Raw genomic sequence first — 23,552 nt, 5'->3', positions numbered from 1 at the left:
CATACAGGCCCGTACTTATTTAAATGAGATTTTTGAAAACAGGTGGATTGGTCGAGGTGGTCCTGTCAACTGGCCTGCTCGTTCGCCAGATTTGACCCCCCTTGACTTTTTTTTATGGGGATTTATAAAAGACAAAGTAATGGCTAGTAATATAATTTGTTTTTATTGTAGTAGAATATTCGAATTATTTTTAAATTTAATCAAAACATTTTTGATCATAATTCCGTAACCAGCAGGGCAATTTTAAAAAATTTTTGTAAACAGACTTCATATTTTATGTAGATTCGTATTTAAGAATAAAAAACACGTCATTCCATTTAAAATAAGGAAGTGACCCTCCCCCCCTCTTAGGGGGGTGAAGGGACAAATGTCAAAAATATCACAAAAAGTGCCCCCCGGTATACTTGAAATGTCACCAAAATGTCAAAAAAAAATTTGCAGCCGTTTTTGACATATCGCATTGTAACACTTTAAAAAACTCACCCTGTATAAAGTGATTTTAGTACAATTTTCAAAAGACAATTTTGAGTCAGGACGTTGTTGACCTTTGGACATTTTAAAAATTGCACTTAAACTCTTTTACATCAATTTTTTCACATAACCACAATGTTTGCATTTAAACCATAAGCGTGTGTATTTCATGTATAAGGGAGTATTAGTACAATTTTTAAAAGAAAAACATGGGTGATAATTTGATAAGAAAATTCATTAAACTTAACAATTGTACTAAAAATATTGGAGGTAAATTTTGTTAATTAATAGTGGTGTAATTAATGTCTAAGAGGATCTATTTTTTTTTTTAATTTACATTATGCTGATGTAAAGCAAAAATTATTTAATTTTAAAAATATTGATAATGGTTTTTAGGAGTAACGAAGAAAAATTGAAGAATATGGTTTCAAATTGAGAATCTATAAGTAGTGATGCCATACTTCTGGTTACATATAAAGTGATTTTAGTACAATTTTTAAAAGATAATTTTGAGTACATTATTGAACTTTGGTCATTTCAAAAATTGTATTAAGAGCGCCTTGCACCAACTTTTTTTCATAATTTCAATGCTTGCATTTAAATTGAAACAAATTTAAAATTTCTTAGTGATGCGAGGCCTCTGATCACGCATAAGGTGGATTTTAAGAAGAAAACTTTGGGGGATTAATTGTCAAGAATATTCATTGAACTTTGGTTATTTAAAAAAATGGTAATAAAAGCGCTTTGCACCAATTTCTTACCATAATCACAATGTTTGCATTTAAATTGCAACACATTAAAAGTTGCCTAGTGATGCGAGGCCTCTGGCCACGCATAAAAGCTCTTTAGTACAATTTTTTTAATATAAAATTGGGTGGAAAGTGGTACAAGATATTAATACAACTTTGTACTATTTAAAAAATTGTACTAAAATCGCCTGATGCCTAGCCAGAGGCCTGGTATCACCACGCTATTCTTGCCATTATCATAATGTTTGCATTTAACCCATAAGCATTTATATTTCATAAATAAGGTGGTTTTAGTACAATTTTTACAACAAAACCGTCGGTACTAAGAAATTTAATTAAACTTTGGACATTTAAAAATTGTATTTTTGGGCACTTCTATCACATTCTATCTGTTCTTTCCGGAAAATTAATCAAACACTTTATTATTTAGGATTCTAGCTTACGTAGATCAAAGGTTATCAAGCGCTTGCCGACGTGAAGCAACATTCTTATTAAAATTTAAAAACGTCGAGGGGAAATCCTGTGATAACCAGAGAGGGTGGAAATACGGGCTTAATAAATCCCTAAATTTTAGAAGGAAAATTAGAGATTTTTGAGGTCAAAAAACAACTCTTTCTTTCCATAAGTTATAAAGGAAAAACAAATCCATTTAATTACTGTATTAACCCCTATATTTCTTTATTGACCCCTCACTTGCCCCACAAATAAACCTTAATAAATGAGTCCCTTTTAAAGGATTTATCACCTTCCTCTTTTAACCCCAAAAAAGTCCTCAATTTATCCAAATCGATCCCAATTGAATGTAAAACCTACCCCAAATCTCATTTTTCAACCTTTACAAAAGAAACCAAAAAAAAAAAAAACGACACCAAAGGGAATCAAACTCACCCCCTCAAGTCATTACACAGTTTCCTGCTTTGTTTAAAAAAATAACAACCGCTACGCGATACAAGGTCCCTAATGCAGTTACAACCTTTATTGTCGTTCCAATTAAAACTCTAATTATATTTTGACGAAAAACAACCCCTCGAAGGGCTTCAACTTTATAATAAGAAGTTAAATTAAAGTTTATCGATTGCTGTCCCACTTCGCCTGGCGGTGCCTTAAATAGACATTTCATTTTTATGATTTTTACCTCGTAAAAGTCAGATCTTTACTCGAGAAGGACCAGTATGTTTAATTAAATTATATATTCCAGGATAAGCCGGAAGCGGAAGAGATCTCCAGATCAACCTGGAGCAGCCCGTTAGAGTTCGTCTTCTCTTGCCTAAACTATGCCATAGGCCTTGGAAACATATGGAGGTTTCCATATTTATGTTACATGAACGGGGGCGGGGCCTTCCTTTTGGCATATTTCATTATGCTCGCCCTTATGGGAACTCCCATTTTTTTCCTGGAACTCATTATAGGACAATACTCTGGATTGGGGCCTGATATGGTGTTCAAGCACATCGCTCCGATTTTTTCTGGATTAGGTTACTGCTGCCTTTGTGTTATTTTCTTTATAACCGTGTACTACATGGTGATCGTTTCATGGACGATTTTTTACTTTTTTGCCTCATTTACTACTAACTTGGGATACGGAAGCTGCGATCATCATTTTAATAGTCCTGGTAAGTTTTGAGGTTCAGGGTAAGTGAGTTAATGAGTTTTTTAATTAATTTCCAGGTTGCTATAGTGCTTCGGCTGAAAATCTTTGCTCTTTAAACGAAACTTATTATCAGCAAGGCTGTATGCTAACAGAAACACTTTGTATTAACAACAACTTCGATGGGGCTAGAAACAGGACTTTTTGCTTTAATGAAACCGGAGATTACTCAATAAATTCTGTAATTACTCGCACTCTGGCCACTTCAGAGTACTACAGGTACGTTGGTTAAATGATAAATGACTAGACCCAAGCAATATCATTATTATCCTTAAATATATATTTATTCAACTATTTTTGGTATATTCATCAACCATATATGGTCAAGAAATATTTAACGTATATTATGTATGATTCTGTTTACAAAAGGGAGAAAATTTCGGCATTTAAAAAAATTGACACGAGATGTACATAGGTATCTCGTTTTTAAACTCAATTACTACCCCTCAAATATTTAATGAAATTCTTCTGAAAAATTACTGTTTTTCGTCCATATTATCCAATGCAATTAACGCTGTTTTTATACTAAATATTTGTATATAAAATTATGTCAAATTTAAATAAATAGTGTTATTAAATTAAATATAGAACACATATTTCGTGCAAAAGCATTGTTTTTCATTAACACAGCCCTTACCCCCCCCACCCACCTCAAATGTTTGCTCAGTAAGAAATTTTTTTGAAAAATCACCGTTTTTCGTCCATAATATCCAATCTAATATCACTGTTTTTGTATTAAATATTTATTAATAGACATATATAATTATACCAAATTTAAATAAATAAACTGTGCTATTAGATTAGATAATAACGACGAAAACAGCTGTTATCCATGCGTATTATTTTGAAAAACAATGATTTTTGAATACAATTTCTCACTGGTAAGTTATGTGGGGTGGGTGGGGGGCTACGGATAAGATTAATGAAAATCAATTTTTTTGCAGAAAATAATTACCTAAAAAAAATGCTTTTTCAGAATACTATAGTTAATAAAACAATCTATAGTTTTTGCTTATAGCTATAGCTATAGTTTACCCCACATAGCTTACCAGTCAGAAATTGTACTCAAAAATCATTGTTTTTCGAAATAATACGCATGAATAACAGCTGGTTTCGTCATTAATATCCAATTTAATAACACAGTTTGTTTATTTAAATTTAATATAATTATATACAGGGTGTTTATTTGAAAACTTCCCACCACGGATTTATCGAAAACCAACATAAACAGCAATTCCGAAGATTAGACGTGGAAAAAACTAAATAACAACCTGAATTTTTTTCCGCATTCTTTTTATCAACACAGATATCCTGGGCAAACTGTATTTATTGTTATACCTGCTTAAAGAATTAATTTTGCCGTCAATTACATTTGTGACAGTCTTGGAATAGTGAAAGTAATTTATTTGTTGAATTGAAGATTTTACTTCCAAAATGGTTTACACACTAGGGTTGAGCTCACATTCACGACTTAATGACAACTTGCAAATAAACTGTGACATGTCAAAATGTGAATGAGAAAGGCGCGTTCACATACAGACAAACGAATGCGCGTTGAAATTAACCGAAAGAAGTAATTCATTCATCAGCGATTGGCCATCGTTAAACAGACTATCTCACTCCCATCGTTTTATAAATTAATCGTTTTATGAATTATTTTTTATAAATTATTTTTATTGTACATGTATTATATTTTATATTGGCATGCTTATTTAGTTTTTTTTACTGGATTTTTATTATGATAGAATATTTTCATTTATCTATTTCTGCGAATATTAAAATATGTTTGTTTTTATCATTATTTTAAACTTTTAAAGACAATTATTTCTTATTGGGACATCGTGATATTACTTTTAAAAATGTCTATAAAAATATATATTTTTCCAAATGTGAAAACAATGAATCATTGTTGTTATTGTCAATGATATTGTCTCCAATTTTTATTTACTTTTAATATTTGTACCTTAAATATACCCTTAATAATTGTATCTGGGTAGGAACTATCCTTAACACAATAAACACAGAATAGTAATACTTTTCTTATTGTTATGCGAATTCATTGCCATGATATTAAACTACACGATAAGCAAACTCGCCAACCGGCGCTCAATCGTGAATTCACGTTCACAGGTTATATTCACAGTGAATAGAAAATCGCGTTAACAGTTATATCTGTGAATTCAAATTCACGACTTAGCTCAAGCCTATTACACACTAGTGAAAAGAGTGGAAATTATTCTAATTTATGATGCCCAAAATCAATGTGCCGTCACGTTTAACGCCAGACATCCGGAGAAGACCTTGTTACTAAGTTTACTGAGACTGGATCTGTTGCAAATAAAAAACGTGATCATCGGCGAATTTTGGATGAAGCCGCTCAAGTTAAAGTTTTCGGTCATTTTGGAATAAATCCTAGTACTTCATTACGCAAAATTGTTGCTGCCACTGGTATTTCATTAGACTCTGTTCACACAGTTATCAAACTTCATCTATTCATCTATTCAAAATAAAAATTTTGGAAGAGTTAACCGAAGACGATTTCGATAGGTGAGTTGAGTTTTGTGAAAAAATGACTAAAGCGATTAGTGATAATACTATTCATGTAAAGAATATCTGCTTCAGCGATAAATGCACATTTTATCTAAATGGATTTGTTAATAAGCATGTGCAATGAAAATCCTCATGCATTTGTAGAAGGGCATACCTAGTACCCTCAAAAAATTAATGTATGGGCAGGTATTTTAGGAAATAAAGTGATTGGGCCATTATTTATTAATGGCAATTTAAATGGAAACATTTATCTGGATATGTTGGAACATACAATCAATCCGCTTATCATTGAATCCATTGAAAACCAAATCGATGATGATGGAAACCCTATACAGTGGTGGCCAAAAGTATGAAAAATTTTTAATTTGTATTTTTTTTAAGAAACCAGGAACTATAATAAAGTTACTCATATTGTGATAAGGTATATATAATATATTACCTAACTTAACATATTAATTTGAAATTAAACATATTATAAAAAGGAAATGAAATAAAATAAATATTTTCTTGTCCAAAAGTTTGGAAACTAAAAAAAGTTATTTATATAAATTACATCTAAATCAAAATCTGCTAATATTTTGTGGCATATCCCTCCGAATTTATTACTTCTCTACATCTTCGTGGCATAGAATCGACAAGTCTTCACTGGAAATGGCAGCCCACTCAGTTTGCAATATTTCCCACAGTTGAGCCTTGTTTCAAATCGAATGGTTTCGAATCTTCCTGTCCAAATGATCCCATAAATTCTGTATGGGATTCAGATCTGGGGACTGTGAAGGCCAATCCATTAAAGCAATGCTCCGTTCATTTAACCAGTTTTTCATAAATTGGGACTTGTGTTTAGGGTCGTTGTCTTGCTGAAACAACCATCTCAATGGCATTTCCTCGTCAGCATAAGGCAACATGTTGTTCTCCAATATGCCTTTGTATAGAAAATGGTCCATTATTCCATCAATTTTAACCAGGAGGCCAAAACTTTTTTTTTAATCAAATTATCTATTAAAGACTTTTTGTATCCATTGTTAATTGTACTCTGATAGATAGTGTTCTGTTCTTTTAAGAATTCCAAAGGTGAAAGAGGGATCGTAAAGAGTCTATGAATTAATGCGTGAAAAACTGCCAGTTTATGCCCAAAGAAATGATTCGATTTTGCAGTAATGACATTATCTATCGGTTTGTGTTGGTTTTCTATATATGGAGTATTGTAAGCTCTTACTCATCCTATTAATTGTTAGATCTAAAAAAATTAATTTAGTACCATATAATAAAGTAGTATTTGAATTCATGGGAATTATTAGGTTTATTTTCCATTAATTCTTGAAAGGTGTTGTTTTCAGAAATTAATAGTTTTTTCAGATTGGTAGTATATGCCGGATCAGGATCTTTAATTAACCCCTCAAAATTTTTGCTACATGAAATAAAATCTAATACTTTATTTTGATAAACTTTTTTATCTAGAAAAATCAAAAAACCTAATCGGGAGAAACAACCCCACACCATTACGCTTCCACCACCATGTTTTACCGTAGGCATTTGGTATTTGTAGCTGTACCTTGTACCTTTTGATTGCCGGACATAACGTCTCCCGTCACTCCCAAATAATTGAAATTTACTTTCGTCACTAAACAATACAATATTCCAATTTGGATGAGACCAGTTAGGATGATCTCGTGCAAATTTCAAGCGATCCTTTCCTTTTTCTTTGATATTAGTGGTTTCTTTACAGCAACTCTTCCAAAAAGCCCCACTTCATTTAGCCTTCTTCTCACCCCATTTCACTCATTTCTCCAGAAATATCTATAGAAGTTTTCTTTGGGTCGTTCATCGATATTCTTTTCAATACCTTCATAGCCCTTTTGGACAACTTTCTTGGTCTTCTTTGCTTGTGGGCTACCGAAACATTTCCTCTCTCTTCAAATTTTTTAATTATTTTTGAAACAGTGCTTGGTATAGTTCAACTATTTTACTTTTTAAATCACTAGATAAGTATTTACACTTAGGCATGATGCCTGTCTTCACTCAAATAAAATCGTACCGTTAAACAGCTTGTAGTAAACAATTATTATGATTTTATTAAAGGTTTCCATACATTTGGCCACAGAGAAATAACTCCTCTTTCATCAAAACTAATAAACAACATTCATTTGCTTTAGCTCCATTGAAATTTCTTTATTTGCTGATAAGCTGTTTATTTATATCTTTGAGAGTTTTCGCATTGCGATATTTTCTAAATTTTTTGAAAAAGTTTAAAGTTTCAATACTTTTGGCCACCACTGTACTTGATGAGGCTAAAATATATTTCCAGCAAGACGGCGCTCCTCGTCACTATGTTCTTCCCGTTCAGCAATGGCTAGACGCAAACTCCCAAACCTGAAAGTTTGGATGAACTTCGTCAACGCATCATCGACAGCTGCCATGATATCCCACCATGTTTTTGAAAATGTCCGTCAGGAATTTGCACATCGCCTATATCATTGTTTGGCCAAAAACGGGCAACATTTTGAACACTTATATCTGAACAAATTAAGATAAACAAAGATTTTTCTAATTTTCTCGAAAAGGAATCGACCGATTTAAAAAAATCAAACGTCAAAATAAAAGACTTCGAAAGACCTTTTAAAACTCGATACCCCTTGGCATTTAAAATTTTTAAAGGGATGACCCTGGGGGGCAGAGGGTGAAAGGGGGTGAAGTAATATTAGATTAGAAAGTTGTCACCCTTGACAAACCTTTTTACATATTTCGGCGTTTTTTTTTTAAACAGTGGTTTTCGATATATCCGGGGTGGGAAGTTTTCAAATGAACACCCTGTATGAGAACAGTATAGATACAAAAACTATAGATTGTTTTATTAAGTATAGTATTCTCAAAAAGCATTTTTTTCAGGTAATTATTTTCTGCTTTGCAAAAAAATAGATTTTCATTAATCTTGTCCGTAGCCCCCCACCCACCCCACATAACTTACCAGTGAGAAATTATATTAAAAAATCATTGTTTTTCAAAATAATACGCATGAATAATAGCTGATTTCGTCATTAATATCCAATTTAATAACACAGTTTATTTTTTTAAATTTGGTATAATTATATATGTATATTAACAAATATTTAATACAAAAACAGTAATATTAGATTAGATATTATCGACGAAAAACAACGATTTTTCAAAAAAAATTCTTACTGGGCAAATTTTTGGGGTGGGTGGGGGGCTAAGGATAAGATTAATGAAAATCTATTTTTTTGCAAAAAATAATTACATGAAAAAAAATGCTTTTTAAGAAAATTATAGTTGATAAAACAATCTATAGATTTTGTATCTATACTTTTCTCGTGAAAACGTGAAAAACCCTTATAAAATTATATTAAATTTAAATAAACAGTGTTATCAAATGAAATATTGAATACATATTTTCTGCAAAAGCATTGTTTTTCGATAACACAACCCTTACCCCCCCACCCACCCCAAACATTAGCCCAGTAAGAAATTCTTTTGGAAAATCACTGTTTTTCGTCCATAATATCCAATCTAATAGCACTGTTTTTGTATTAAATATTTAATAATATACATATATATAATTATATCAAATTTAAATAAACAAACTGTGTTATTAGATTGGACATTAACGACAAAACCAGCTGTTATTCATGCGTATTATTTTGAAAAACAATGATTTTTTAATACAACTTCTCACTGGTAAGTTATGTGGGGTGGGTGGGGGGCTACGGATAAGATTAATGAAAATGTATTTTTTGCAGAAAATAATTACCTGAAAAAAATGCTTTTTGAGAATACTATAGTTAATAAAACAATCTATAGTTTTCGTATCTATACTGTTCTCATATAACCTTAACGTATATCACGCGGACATTTTATCCGATATTTACATTATAGGTACTCTCTCTTGTACCAAAAATAAACGTTTAATTAACTATCGTGTGTTGCTTCGTTAGACATACAGTATCTAATCCAAGTTTTTGGCAAATAATTTATCAACGTTTAATTCGGGAATCGGGGATGCATCCCAACAGGCCGCAAGAAGATTCAATTCTTAATGGAATGTTAAAAACCCCCCGGTCCCGAGGAAGGTCAAACCAAACTCCCCTCAGTAATTTGTAAAATAAACTTTTCCAGGTATTTCATTTCGTTCTACGTGTCCGTAAGCGAGAGACTGTTCTCAATTTTGAGGCTATTTGCCGGCGTACTCCGGTAAAATAATGATGTACGGCTCGAAAATAGTGTTTTCGACATTTTACTGATTTGTAGCCCCTGCGGGTGTGCTTTCTATTGGGGAGTTTATTAACTAGTTTCCAAACTCTATTAGTCTACAGATAACTGGTATTATTTACTGTTTTAAGAAAGTTCGATACTTGTTGCCAGTGGAAGTTTTCTTTGAGCGGTTTATTTACCGACAAAAAACAAATAGGAAACACTGTAAAGTGTTGACCACTTATTTTACACGACCCCGTATACATTTTGGCAATATCAGTTTTTAATAAATCCAATAGTGAATGTTGAAAATTTCAAAATATTACAACTAGGCGTTCCGGATATATTAACAAAAAACCATCTTTAACATGATTCATAAAACTTAAAAACGATGCACTTTTGAACCATACTGTATATAGACTTTTTGTCTTATTTTTAGACAAATAAAAAAAAATATTGCAATGTAATTTCGGGACACCCTGTATTTAAAGTCAAAAGTTTACAGTGGGCCGATTTCTATGCACGCAAGTGTATAACTGCGTTGAGATGTTGAAAAAGTAACTATTCGATACAGGAGTACTCGTTACTCATTGATACCCAAAGTAACGAATACCGAATTCAAAAATTATTACTACCTAATACCTATACTCTACAGGGTGTCATTGAAATGGTGTAAAAAAATTCGGGGGGTGATAGTACTCCTAAAAATTTTAAAAAAAGTTCCTATAACTATAGGGTGGAAAATGCATATTAAGGGAGTTAGGGGCACTGAAAGGGTAAATTTAAAAAACGGTTTTTTGAAATTGTAGGCTTAATTAATTGAAAAATCTAAATTTCATGATTTTTAAAACATCGTATTGCTTTAAAAAAACGAAATAAACCAATTACCAAAATTCCTTATTAAATGCATACTTATTTGATTCATTAGCCTAGTTTACACCGCGAGTACCAAATATTCAATACGCGGACCCAATCCCCTATTCTCAAACTCAACGTGCGCGAGTTGACAAGTTTACACGTAATTTTGTAGTTTTCTAATACATGATCTACCAGCACTTTTGGAGGAAGTTCCCATAGCACAGAGGCAGATCACGTATTTCATGCATGATGGTGCACCAGCTCATTTTTCGCTAGCGGTGAGGAATCATTTAAACCAAGTTTTTGAGAGGCGTTGGATAGGACGTGGTAGTCCACAAGCTTGGCCAGCAAGATCACCAGATCTTAATCCATTAGATTTCTACTTCTGGGGCCACTTGAAAACTTTGGTTTACTCAGTGCCGATTAATACTGAAGAGCAACTACGTCAACGCATTATCGACTGTTCCAATCAAATTCGTACAACCCCAGGGATATTCCACAGGGTACGCAGATCATGGAGAAGAAGAGCAGATGTCTGCATTGAAATGAATGGTGGTCACTTTGAACATTTACTATGAATGAATTAAGAAATGCATTATTTTAATAAGGAATTTTGGTAATTGGTTTATTTCGTTTTTTAAAGCAATAAGATGTTTTAAAAATCATAAAATTTAGATTTTTCAATTAATTATTTAATAACTACGTGTTTACTTTTGAAACCCCATAACTTTCATAGGTTTATGTTGTTTAACCAGTTAGCAACCTATCAGAGCAAACTTTTTGCCTTCAATTTTCTCGAAAACCATCGTTCTGGGCGATGTGCAACAAGAGTACCTTTTTTGTAGGAAAAAGTATGTAGTTTTTAAAAAATGAACCCACGTTGCGAAAAAAATAACCTAAAAAAAGTTATTCACGAATTAACCTCCTACCCTTGCAAAAACTACCCTTTCCGATTTTCCAAATTATTTTTCAGTATCACTATTTGATTTTGGGTCAAAATTTATGGCAGAGGATTTTTTTTCGAAATTTTATCTCATTTTTTAAGCCTACAATTTCAAAAAACCGTTTTTTAAATTTACCCTTTCAGTGCCCCTAACTCCCTTAATATGCATTTTCCGCCCTATAGTTATAGGAACTTTTTTTAAAATTTTTAGGAGTACTATCACCCCCCGAATTTTTTTACACCATTTCAATGACACCCTGTATACTATTTATACAGCATCAAGTGCAGACCACCGTACGTATGTATGCACGTTTTTTCATCAGAACATAATTTCAATTTGGCCAAAGAACACTTGGAAACAGAAGTAGCTCGGATGATAGGTGCAGAACGCCGGGATTTACCACGTGAAACTGAGCATCTACTAGAAAAAGCAGATTCCGAAACGGAACGACAGAAAAATTTAATTTGGGCAGATTTTGATAAAATTGCAACTGCGCGAAAAGAAATTGATGCAAAAACAGCAGCTATTTTAGAATGTCGCTCTTATATAGCCGAGGATCTTTTCAACAGAAAAGAAAATCCATTAGACTGGTGGAAAGCTAGAACGGCAATATATCCTCATCTTTGTAAATTAGCAAAAAAATACTTATGCATAGTAGCAACATCAGTCCCATCTGAAAGGACATTTTCCACCGCAGGACAGATTTTGTCAGAAAGGAGAAACAAGCTGAAAGGTCAAAACGTGGAAATGATAATTTTTTTACATAATAACCAACATTTATAAGTTTTATTTTTCGAAATGTTACGTTTTGTTGCTTTTTTTTTAATAATAAATATTTTTTAAAACAATATATTTTAATTAATAGGTAGATACCAAATCAGCATTTTTATTTTTAATTTTCATATAACATAGCCTCCACTCTTAATAAATTCAAAATTAATACATTTAATTTTTCTGTTGTGTATTTAAAAAATCAGGCAGCAACTCCTTTAGCAAATTTAGATTTTTATCATTGAGTTTAGCAGATCTAGGGTAGATGTAGATAATAATATTATTATTCGTCCACATTGTTAGTTTGGTTTAATGTAAGTCTTTTTGCCTACTTTATATATAATTGGGTTACTGGCAAAAATTGAGGAATTATTGTGAAGGTTATTTGAGTGCTATAATGAAAAGTGTATAGGCTTTAACAGCCCCTTCCTTGGGAGGGATGTTGAATAAAAAGCCTTTTGTTCCAGTATTATATGTATGTAAATATCATAAACTATGTAAATGTTATGGAACAATAAAATGATTTATTATTATTATTATTATTAATTAAATTTTATTTTTTTTTAATATTTATTATTAATTTTTGTGCATGATTATTGTCAATCGATACCGATAGCGGTATTTTACATGCAAACACCAATAAAAGTAACACAATCAGTACAGTAATCATAGTAACGAGTACTTTAAATGATTACTTAATAGTCGAGTAACGATTAGTAACGAGTAATCAAAAGTAACATCTCTAGTCAAATAACAGTGCCTTGTCAAAGATGTTTAAGACAGCTGACGTAACGCAGACTGACAACAAAGACACTTGACAGCTTTTGACTTCACTTGCTGTCAATGTTGCCACGTGTAATCAAAATAATAAAATTTTAATAGATTAACATTTTTATGGCATGTAAAGCAGTAAACCTTAATAATTATCGGATTTTCAGGGAGCACGTGCTGGGAGTGAATGACGCAACATGGGAGAACTTCGGCGGAATGAGATGGGAAATATTGGGCTGTTTATTATTTTCATGGGTAATTTGCTACCTGGCCGTATTAAAAGGAGTTCAAACGTCCGGGAAGGTCGTATACTTTACCGTCCTTTTTCCTTACTTCATCCTGACTGCGCTAGTGATTCAGGGGGCCATTTTACCCGGTGCCATAAACGGAATTTTATTATACGTCAGCCCGGATTGGGAGAAATTATTAGATGTAGACGTATGGGCTTCAGCCGCCTCACAAACCTTTTATTCTTTGGGAATCGGTGAGTGAATTATCATAATAAAATAATAAAGTCGTAAAAATCGTCAATTTTTTTCTCAAAGAAACCGGCTTAAGTTACGTAGTAATAAATTAAACAAGTCACAGGACTTATATATACAGGATGATCGGTAGTACGTTAGCCGTATATGGAAAACGGAACGAGGCATTTTTCTGAAAATTTTGTAGCCATGGTAACAAACAATACGTTACTTATACAGTGCTTTCATTTCAAAATGATCCAAATGAAATCGGTAAATGTGTAAGCAAATAGTTAGCGAAAATGTCTAGAAATAATGAGTATTTTATTTACGCCAAACTTTGGTATTTTAAATGAATACTTTTAGTGTGGTACCTACTTGCCAATGTTCGTAAGGAGTTTGAAAATAGGCTTTTTTATTGTCTTGCTAATAACGGCGCGCATTTTGAACATTTAATAAAATAAATTTGTTAAACTAATTAAATTGGTTTTTCTACCCTGCCGATTTATACTTTAATTGCTTCTTGGTCAATCAATTTTATTTTTTTTTAAAACCATTGATAGCATAATGAATGCCCTTTAAAATAATGTATCACACCATGGGGTAGCTATTTGACATCCAAAATTTGGCGTAAATAAAATATTCATTATTTCTAGACATTTTCGCTAACTATTTGCTTACATATTTACCGATTTCATTTTTTTTGGTACCGTTGAATAGAGAATTTTACGCTCCTTACTATGATGTAACACACGATGGGGGTTCCCATTTGACATATTAAAGTGCGGTTAGCTGGAGGTGAGGAGGTGATTGACAGAACTTCAGTAAATGCATAATTAAACGTCCCCCTGTATATCTAATTTGACGTGTTTTTTTTTTTTTTTTTTTAGAGTAATTAATATAGTTATATATAGTTATATATAATTTAAGTTAGATAGAAAGATTTAGTTGTAAAGAATCATGGCAACGCCTTTTTAGATATTTTGTACTCCCTGTTTTATTTTGAGTCTTAAAATCATACTTCCCTATACGTATCTCTAGCGGTTTTCGAGAAAAAAAAACAATTTTGCGTGTTTTTTTTTTTAAACCAAGGAGTACCTAATTGTTGTAAATGGTAAAAACTCCATTTTTGTAAATGGTACACCCTATATTTTATTATATATTCTAATAGGCAATTAAAATACCGTTAATTTAATATAACATATTCCTAGATTGAATTATCCGCGTTTAAGAAATATATACTTATTTTTATGAAATTTGATCGTTTGAAAATTATTTTATTTGTAACAGTTTTAGTTATACTATTACTGTTAGGTCTTATAATAAACTTAATAGAATAAAAAGAAACATAATATAGAAAATTTACAAGCAACGGTCAAAAAAGCTTATTTAAATAATTCCGTAATTATACGTAAAAGAGAAACAGTATTATAATAGGAAATTTTTAAAATGACCCTAAAATAGGTGTCCAGTTACTAGTATTTCACTATTTCAAGAATATGTATAGAAAGTTTTGGAATTTTATTTCTACTCGTTATTGAGTTATAGGCAAATTGTAAAATTTTTGGGAAAAAAATTTCCAACATTTTATTTTCCTAAAACTGTGTATATTTTTTCAAAAACGCTGTAATAGACACTTAATTAAATTATCTTAGGAATACGTGTTGAAATTTTCAACATTTAATTTTTACTGGTTTTTCATATATGGGTGTTTTGTAAAATTTTTGGAAAAAACCGACCTTTTAAAAAAAAAAAAAAATTCTCAAAATCTTGTTGATTTTTTGAGAAACAATGGAATAAGTATCCAATCAAATTATACCAATAATATGTGTAGAAATGTTCAAAATTTTATTTCAACTGGTTTTTAAAATATGAGAATTTTGTGAAATTTATGGGCAAAAAAATCGATTTTTCCAAAAATATTTTCTTTCACAAAAGCTTGTGATTTTTTTTTTAAACCCTGGAATAGGTATTTAGTCAAATAATTCCAGAAATACAGTGGTGGCCAACTAATTAGAAATAGTGTGAATAAATGAATAAAAATAATAAATCTTTTGTAAATAAAATTGTTTATTCTTAAATTTCTCGCCCATTGTCGTAACTAACATTTACCTTTAATATTACCATAAATTTAGTGGATTTATCTTCACATATATACTTTTAAAAAAAAAGTTAATTTTTTATACAAATATTGAATTGGACAACTAATTAGAAACCAAAGAATTATTAATTTAAAAAAACAAAATAAGAACTCTAAACCCTAAATAAATCAATATTTTGTAGCAAATCCTGCTCGGCTTCTTCCGCCAGATCTTTAAGGTTTTTAATATTTTTATGTTCTAAAAGTTTTTTCAGGTCTCTCTAAAGATTCTCAATGGAATTGAGATCCGGACTACATGAGGGCCAATCAAGTACATCAACATGGTTATCGTCAAACCTTTTTTTTACAGACTTAGCCGTGTGCTTGGGATCATTGTCTTGTTGCAAAACCCAAGACACCGGCAAAGTTTCATCAGCAAACGGCAACATGTGGTTCTCCATAATATGGACCAACACCATTTCACTAATGGACCAACACCACGCCACGAAAAACATCCCCATAATTTTATATTTCCACCTCCATGTTTGACTGTGCTGGTTGTATACTTTGGATTATTTTCCGCACCCCTTGGTCTTCTCACAACTATTCTACCATCACTACCAATGCGATTTATTTTTGTCTCATCAGACCATAATACTTTTTTCCACTCTTTTATGGTCCAATTAATATGGTCCTATGGCGATTTTTCTTCCTTAGCAGTGGTTTCTTGCGGGATACTCGTCCAAATAGGTTGGCCTCATTAAACCGTCGTCTTATAGTTCGTGATGATATCGCGATAGCTGGAAAAAGTTCTTCTTTAATCTGGTTGAAGGTTAAAAATGGATTCATTTTTCATCAGTTCGTTGGCTGGTTTTTTTAGATCTTCTCTTGCGTGGAATATTTTCGTACGCTTTATGTTCTTTTATGTGTTTGAGTGCATAGAAAACCATTTTTTTTTTAGCGTAAAAATTATTTTACACATTGACGGATCACAATTTTTTTTCTACCCATTTTAAACTGTGGAAGACACAAAGACAAGGCTTGTAGATACAAAAAAGACAAATTGTTACCAGTACAAAGGTTTAAAATGAACTATACGCGCGACTATTTTCGTCGTTTCTAAGTAGATGGCCAACTGTGTTATCTATAAATTTTGTTTATATTCTGCATTCCTTACAAATTTCTTAGTGGAATGTCTATAAATAAATTATATTTTACAACAAGTTGGTTTTAATTTATTTTAAAGAACTGAAAGATTGAATAAAGTATTTTTTTAAAATCGTTTCTAATTAGTTGGCCACTACTGTATGTATAAGAAATTTCAAAATTTTATTTTTACTGGTTTTTGGAGTTATAGGTATTTTGTGAAATTTTTGGAAAAAAAAACGATTTTTCCAAAAATATTTTTTTTTCTCAAAAGCCTGTCAAATTTTTGAAAAACGATGAAATAGGTATCTAGTCAAATTATGCCAGAAATTTGTGTAAGAAATTTCAGAATTTTATTTCTACTGTTTTTTGAAATATGGGCATTTTGTGAAATTTCTAAAAAAATCGACCTGGCTAAAAAATGTTTTTTTTTCAAAATTCTGTGAATTTTTTGGAAAACGCTGAGTTAGGTCTCCAGTAAATTTTTAAAATAATATTTCTACTAATTTTTGAAATATGGGCACTTTGAAAAATTGACCTCTTCAAAAATGTTTTTTTTTTAATCCTGTATACTTTTTTAAAACACTGAAATATACGAGGACGGGTCAATAAGTCCGGACTTTTTGAAATATTCCACCCTTAAATGGAAATGGCAACTCTGCTCCTGTCAACAGAGAACTGTCAGTTGACGCCTGTCGAAATTTGAACAAGCTGCGTCATTTAATTTGTGTTTGACAGCTGTTGATAGCAGACTACCACTCGTTTTGAGAAGAAATGGAAAAAAGTGAATTTTCGTAATTTTTTAAAAAACGTTGAAATAGGTAAATAATGAAATTATTCCAGAAATATGTGTAGAAATTTAAAAATTTTTGTTTCAACATATGGGCATTTTGTAAAATAAAAAAAAAAAATTTTCGCAAAACCTTGTGCATTTTTTTTAAAAATGCTGAAACAGGCATCCAATCAAATTATTCAATAAAATACACATTTTCAAAATTGTATTTTTAGCCATTTTTTGAATTACGAGCATTTTGTGAATTTTTAGAAAAAAAAAACCAGCGCTACCAAAGAGGTACCAGCAAAAAGAATTAGAACCTATAAAAAATGGTAAATTACAAAAACCATTTACTAAACCCCTTGAATACCTTTTAATCTCTAAATAATTGGTTAATTTCAATTAAAAAACGCACACATTGTTTCCTCCTTAAATAACACGATAGAACATTCATTTGCGTAGATTTTCCAGATCATCGCTTTAATTCTGAATCGAAACAGGCCTGAAAAATAAGGCGCGAAATCGGCCGAATATGTTTACACGATAATAATTAACCCCGATGGGGCGGAAAAATCGTTTCCTCATTCGAAAATAAACGATCTTTTTCTCCTCAAATTTAACCGATTTAATTAAAAGAAAACATTCGACTTGATTAGGTACCGGATTAAATCCAGCATGTGGAGAGGAGCATGTGGCACGCTGAAATTGCTTTTATAGTAAAAAAAAAACATTAATATTTTACCGCCGAGAAAAGCATTTATTTTCCTTTTAGATAAATTGAAAAATAATATTACATACGCGGCATTAACCTTGAATTATTAAAAGGAATTAAACTAACATTTTTAGGTTACACATGGAATGGAAAACGAACATTTCATTAAACTCCCTTGTCAACGGGGGTCCAATTGATCGTAATTGGTACAATTGGGTCTCGTAACAAAGACAACACAACAACATTTGTTGCTTCGGCCCTTTGAATTTAAATGCGAATACGCTCGGCACATGATTCGATTGCATTAGTCTGGATTACTCGGGGTCCTTTGACCCTTAATTACATTCGGACACAAACATATAAAACAGAAAAAGAAGAAGACGAAGAAGAAGTACAGTCAATGCGCAGAACTTTATTTGGACCAAACGGTCATTTGTCAAGTTGTTTTTTTGAACCCTTTAATTATCCTTTTTCACTCCGTCACTGCTAAATTAAATTAAAAGAAAAGCTTCCAGCAATTAATTTAATGTAGGTAATATGTGTTTATTAGCGAGAATTTAATATAAAAATACCCTTTTTTTTTCTAAAACATTATAAGTAATGAATTTTTAACCGAAAAGGGGTTTTATATGCTGCCCCTCACTGGTTTATTTTTAAACTAAACAAAATAGGTAACTTAATCGATAACAGGCCACCACCCCCTTACTACTACGCCCGTAACGTGTTATGTACAATTTCACGAAATAATTTATATCACGCCCGCGCCAAGCAAGATAACTCCATTAATATCACTTACGGGGTGGTCTAAAGCCAACATGCCTTAAATTGCTTAAGTGCTTTTGAGGGTAAGTTTTTCTTGAGAAGGTCACACAATTCACACCCTTTCCATATATCATTTCTCTGGACAATTGAAATTATATTAGTATAAATAGGAGACATGTCTCAAATATATAGGGTAAAAACTGAATTTTCAATAGAAGAAATCATTTATTTCTGGTCTAATTTAAACTGGAAAATTTAGTTTCTATGTAGTTTCTAGAAGTAAAATTTTTAATTTTTTTTGGAAAATCTACCATTGTAAGATTTTCGTACTAGTTGGTTTCTTGCTTTCACTGGGGAGACAGTGTAACAAGTGTAACTGTACATGTTTGATGATAGATGGTTTGGACTATGGGATTGGTCGGCGAGATCGCCAGATCTGACACACTTTGATTTTTATTTTTGGGGTAGCATAAAAGAAAAGGTATACGCAACACCAGTAAACAGCGAGTTATTACCTATTTTGAAGATCTAGATGAGAGCGAAATGCTACGAATATATTCACCAGAAAACGATTTTATAAATATTAAGAGAATAATGGTCAATGATAAAATGCCTGTAAATTAAAAACGAGTTGATATAAAATTCTGAAAATTTCCATACATACTCCAAGGATAATTTGACTAGAGACCTCTTTTAGCGTTTTTTATAAAATGTACAGGATTTTGAGAAAAAAAATTATTTTTGGAGAGAGTCAATTTTGTTATTGAAAATGTCACAAAATGTCTATAACTCAAAAACCAGTAAAAATAAAATTCTGAAAGTTTCTATACAAATTCTTGGAATAATTTAACTGAATACCTATTTAAGCGTTTTCCAAAAAATCGAAAGATTTTTTTAAAAAAAAAAGTCGAATTTTTTCTCAAAATCTCACAAAACAACTTAAAAAATCCAAACCCCAAAACACAATTTCAAATAAAACATTTAAAATTTCCTTTTCTAGCCCCTCCACCATTTTCTATTAAATCGAACGAAAATTCAGTTAAATAATGGTCAATGATAAAGTGCCCATCAATTAAAAACCAGTTAAAATAAAACTCATACATATTCCTGAAACAATTTAACTGTTTTTTTTCGGCGTTTTTCAAAAAATATACAGGGTTTTGAGAAAATAAAATTTTTTAATAAGGTCAATTTTTTTTTTCACAAATATCCAAAAATGCCAATAAACCAGTCAAAAAGTTAATTTTGAAAAATTACATACATCTTCCAAGGATAATTTGACTAGAGACCTATTTTAGCGTTTTTTAAAAAATGTACAGGATTTTGAGAAAAAAAAATTTTTTTGAAGTGAATTTGTTATTAAAAATTTCACAAAATCTTCATAACTCAAAAACCAGTAACAGTAAAATTCTGAAAATTTTTATATAAATTCTTGGGATAATTTCACTGAACACCTATTTGAGCATTTTCCAAAAAATCAAAAGGTTTTCGTTGAAAAAACATTTTGAGCTTGAGTAACAGAAAACCTCCATTAACCAAATCAACTAATAACTCAAAAAAAAGGTTTCTTATAACGATTTTATTTTTTTCAGCATGTGGATCCCTTATAACCTTATCCTCCTACAACAACTTCAACAATAACTGCCTAAAAGACGCCCTAATCGTAAGCACCACGAACGCATTTACAGGGGTATACGCTGGTTTTGCCATTTTCTCCATGTTAGGATACTTAGCCAACGAAATGGACGTTCCAGTAGCTGAGGTAGCCAGAGACGGACCTGGACTGGCCTTCGTAGCTTATCCAGAAGCCATTTTACTTTTACCAGGTTCAACCGCATGGTCCCTAATGTTTTTCTTTATGCTATTCATACTAGGATTAGGAACTCAGTTTGCTGGAGTTGAGGCTATTAGCTGCTGCATTCTAGACAAGTGAGTTCGACTAAATAAATAAAATAGGAAATCTGGAAAAGTTCAATAACCAAAAAAAAGTAATTTAAAACTGGCAGTAAATCGGTGGAATCTCTGGTTGGAATCTGAAATCGATCCGGGCGTGGGGGACCCCCATAAAATCGTAATTCCCCCGTGCGATCTGGAATTGTCGCACGAAAAACCAGACGAAAAAAAAACAATATGGAAGGAAAAAGAGCCAAAGAGGAACAAACGGTTTTATGGAAATTAGCCTGACTCCTTATCAGTGTTCTAAAGTCAATTTTTTCTTTTGTTTGAACATAGTTTATATCGGCATCTTAATTGTTCTGACCTTTTTGTGGGGCTTTTATGTGTTTTCCTTTGCCAGTGTATAAAAAACGTTTATTACTATTTTACGAGGGGGGGAATAAATAAGTAAAAAGAGGCAGTTATGTCGCTGTTTGACGACCGCATTAAACGAAAGAAAATTTCAATATTATGGTAAAAATATATATTTTTTTTTTAGATGGAAGGATATGCGAAAATATAAATCGTACCTGAATCTGGCCATATGCGTGATATGCTTCTTATTGGCCATTCCAATGTGCTTCTCTGGTGGAATTTATCTGTTTACTTTAATGGAATGGAATACGGCGTCTTGGGCCATTATGTTAATCGGTGAGTAATGGCTTAAAGGAATTTCAAGAAAGAGATGTCTATAACTCAAAAATTTGCCGAAGTACAATTTTGAAAATTTAGATACGGATTCCTTGAATTATTTTATTTGATATAAACGAGCTGGAGTTCAGTACAAGAATTATATTTGAAAAAATGTTTTTTTTTATTCAAGAAATGTTCAAAAATTAGGAAAAGTACAATTTTGAAAATGTGGACATGCGTTCCCTAAATAATTTAATTACACATGGATATCAGCGTTTTTAAAAAAATATACAGCATATTGAGAAAGAAAATTGTATTTTTTTAATGCAAAATATATTAATTTAAAAATTCGCCAAAGTATAATTTGAAAATATAAATACCTATTCGCTGAAAAATTAACCAAAGTACAATTTTCAAAATTTAGGCACAAACTCTTTAAATGATTTTATTAGGTACATGTATCAGCGTCAAAAAACGTACAGGATGTTTAGAAAAGACATATATTTTAAGAAATAATTTTTTTTAAATTAATAAAATGTACAATGTACAATTTTGAAACCTGGGATACATCTTCCTTGAATAATTTAATTAGATACGTATATCAGCGTTCTTAAAAAAATTAACAGTGTTGAGAAAAAAAAATTATTTTTTTTTTAATTCAGAACTCATAACTCAAAAATTAGCAAACATATAATTTTGAAATTTTAGACACAAGTTCCTTGAATAATTTTATTAAACACGTGTATCAGCGTTTTTTTATAAATTATACATAACGTTAAAAAAAATTATATTTGAAGAAGCATTTTTTTTTTTATTAATTAACAAAATGTGCATAACTCAAAAATTAGTCAAAATATAATTTTGAAAGTTTGGACAGGTATTCCCTGAACAATTTTATTAGATACGTATATCAGTGTTTTTGAAAAATTAAATAGAATGTCGAAAAAAATGATTGTTTTTTTTTAATTTATAAAATGCTTATAATTCAAAAATTACCCAAACTACAGTCTTAAAAATTTGTAAATTTGGTATACCCGAAAAATGAAAAAACCCAAACTTTGAAGGTCGATATCTCGGCTTCTATGGGAGCTATCGGGAAAATTCCAACGGTTTTGTCTTAGTTTCGTCGTTCTGAATCCAACGAGACCATCCGCAAGGTCGTAGCTCTTCTAGTAGCCGAGATATGGCATTTTTGATGCCCATTTTTGGCCTCAAAAACAGACGTCGAAAACGACTTTTTCAGGATTTTCAAAGTGCTCTCATTCCCTTAGTTCTGCTCGGATCCTGTTATAACCCGGTGTTTTCGTAATCTAGGTGACCCAAATAAGACGCTGGTATACTTAGTTTGATTTCGAAAAAAATCAATTTTTGGTGAAAAAATTCGATACGGGGGGGTATACCCGAAAAATGAAAAAACCCAAACTTTGAAGGTCGATATCTCGGCTTCTATGGGAGCTATCGGGAAAATTCCAACGGTTTTGTCTTAGTTTCGTCATTGTGAATCCAACGAGACCATCCGCAAGGTCGTAGCTCTTCTAATAGCTGAGATATGGCATTTTTGATGCCCATTTTTGGCCTCAAAAACGGACGTCGAAAACGACTTTTTCAGGATTTTCAAAGTGCTCTCATTCCCTTAGTTCTGCTCGGATCCTGTTATAACCCGGTGTTTTCGTAATCTAGGTGACCCAAATAAGACGCTGGTATACTTAGTTTGATTTCGAAAAAAATCAATTTTTGGTGAAAAAATTCGATACGGGGGGGTATACCCGAAAAATGAAAAAACCCAAACTTTGAAGGTCGATATCTCGGCTTCTATGGGAGCTATCGGGAAAATTCCAACGGTTTTGTCTTAGTTTCGTCGTTCTGAATCCAACGAGACCATCCGCAAGGTCGTAGCTCTTCTAGTAGCCGAGATATGGCATTTTTGATGCCCATTTTTGGCCTCAAAAACAGACGTCGAAAACGACTTTTTCAGGATTTTCAAAGTGCTCTCATTCCCTTAGTTCTGCTCGGATCCTGTTATAACCCGGTGTTTTCGTAATCTAGGTGACCCAAATAAGACGCTGGTATACTTAGTTTG

At 31.7% G+C, this 23,552-nt stretch overlaps 2 protein-coding genes across 4 annotated transcripts in view; one reads left to right on the top strand and one right to left on the bottom strand.

Annotated features, from left to right (window-relative positions):
* Positions 1-23,552, bottom strand: part of LOC126748280 (small conductance calcium-activated potassium channel protein) — a 102,970-nt gene that overhangs the window by 39,297 nt on the left and 40,121 nt on the right. The window lies entirely within an intron of this gene.
* Positions 1-23,552, top strand: part of LOC126748282 (sodium- and chloride-dependent glycine transporter 1-like) — a 38,794-nt gene that overhangs the window by 1,635 nt on the left and 13,607 nt on the right. The window contains exons 2-6 of the mRNA XM_050457401.1: positions 2,419-2,833; positions 2,889-3,087; positions 13,136-13,452; positions 20,497-20,833; positions 21,339-21,490. Coding sequence (XP_050313358.1) covers positions 2,419-2,833; positions 2,889-3,087; positions 13,136-13,452; positions 20,497-20,833; positions 21,339-21,490 — 1,420 coding nt within the window. The remainder of the gene's footprint in view (positions 1-2,418; positions 2,834-2,888; positions 3,088-13,135; positions 13,453-20,496; positions 20,834-21,338; positions 21,491-23,552) is intronic.

Source organism: Anthonomus grandis, chromosome 22 (assembly GCF_022605725.1).
Source record: "Anthonomus grandis grandis chromosome 22, icAntGran1.3, whole genome shotgun sequence".
Taxonomy (NCBI): domain Eukaryota; kingdom Metazoa; phylum Arthropoda; class Insecta; order Coleoptera; family Curculionidae; genus Anthonomus; species Anthonomus grandis.
The sequence above is the reverse complement of the archived record's forward strand: the minus strand, read 5'-3'. Positions and strand labels throughout refer to the sequence as shown.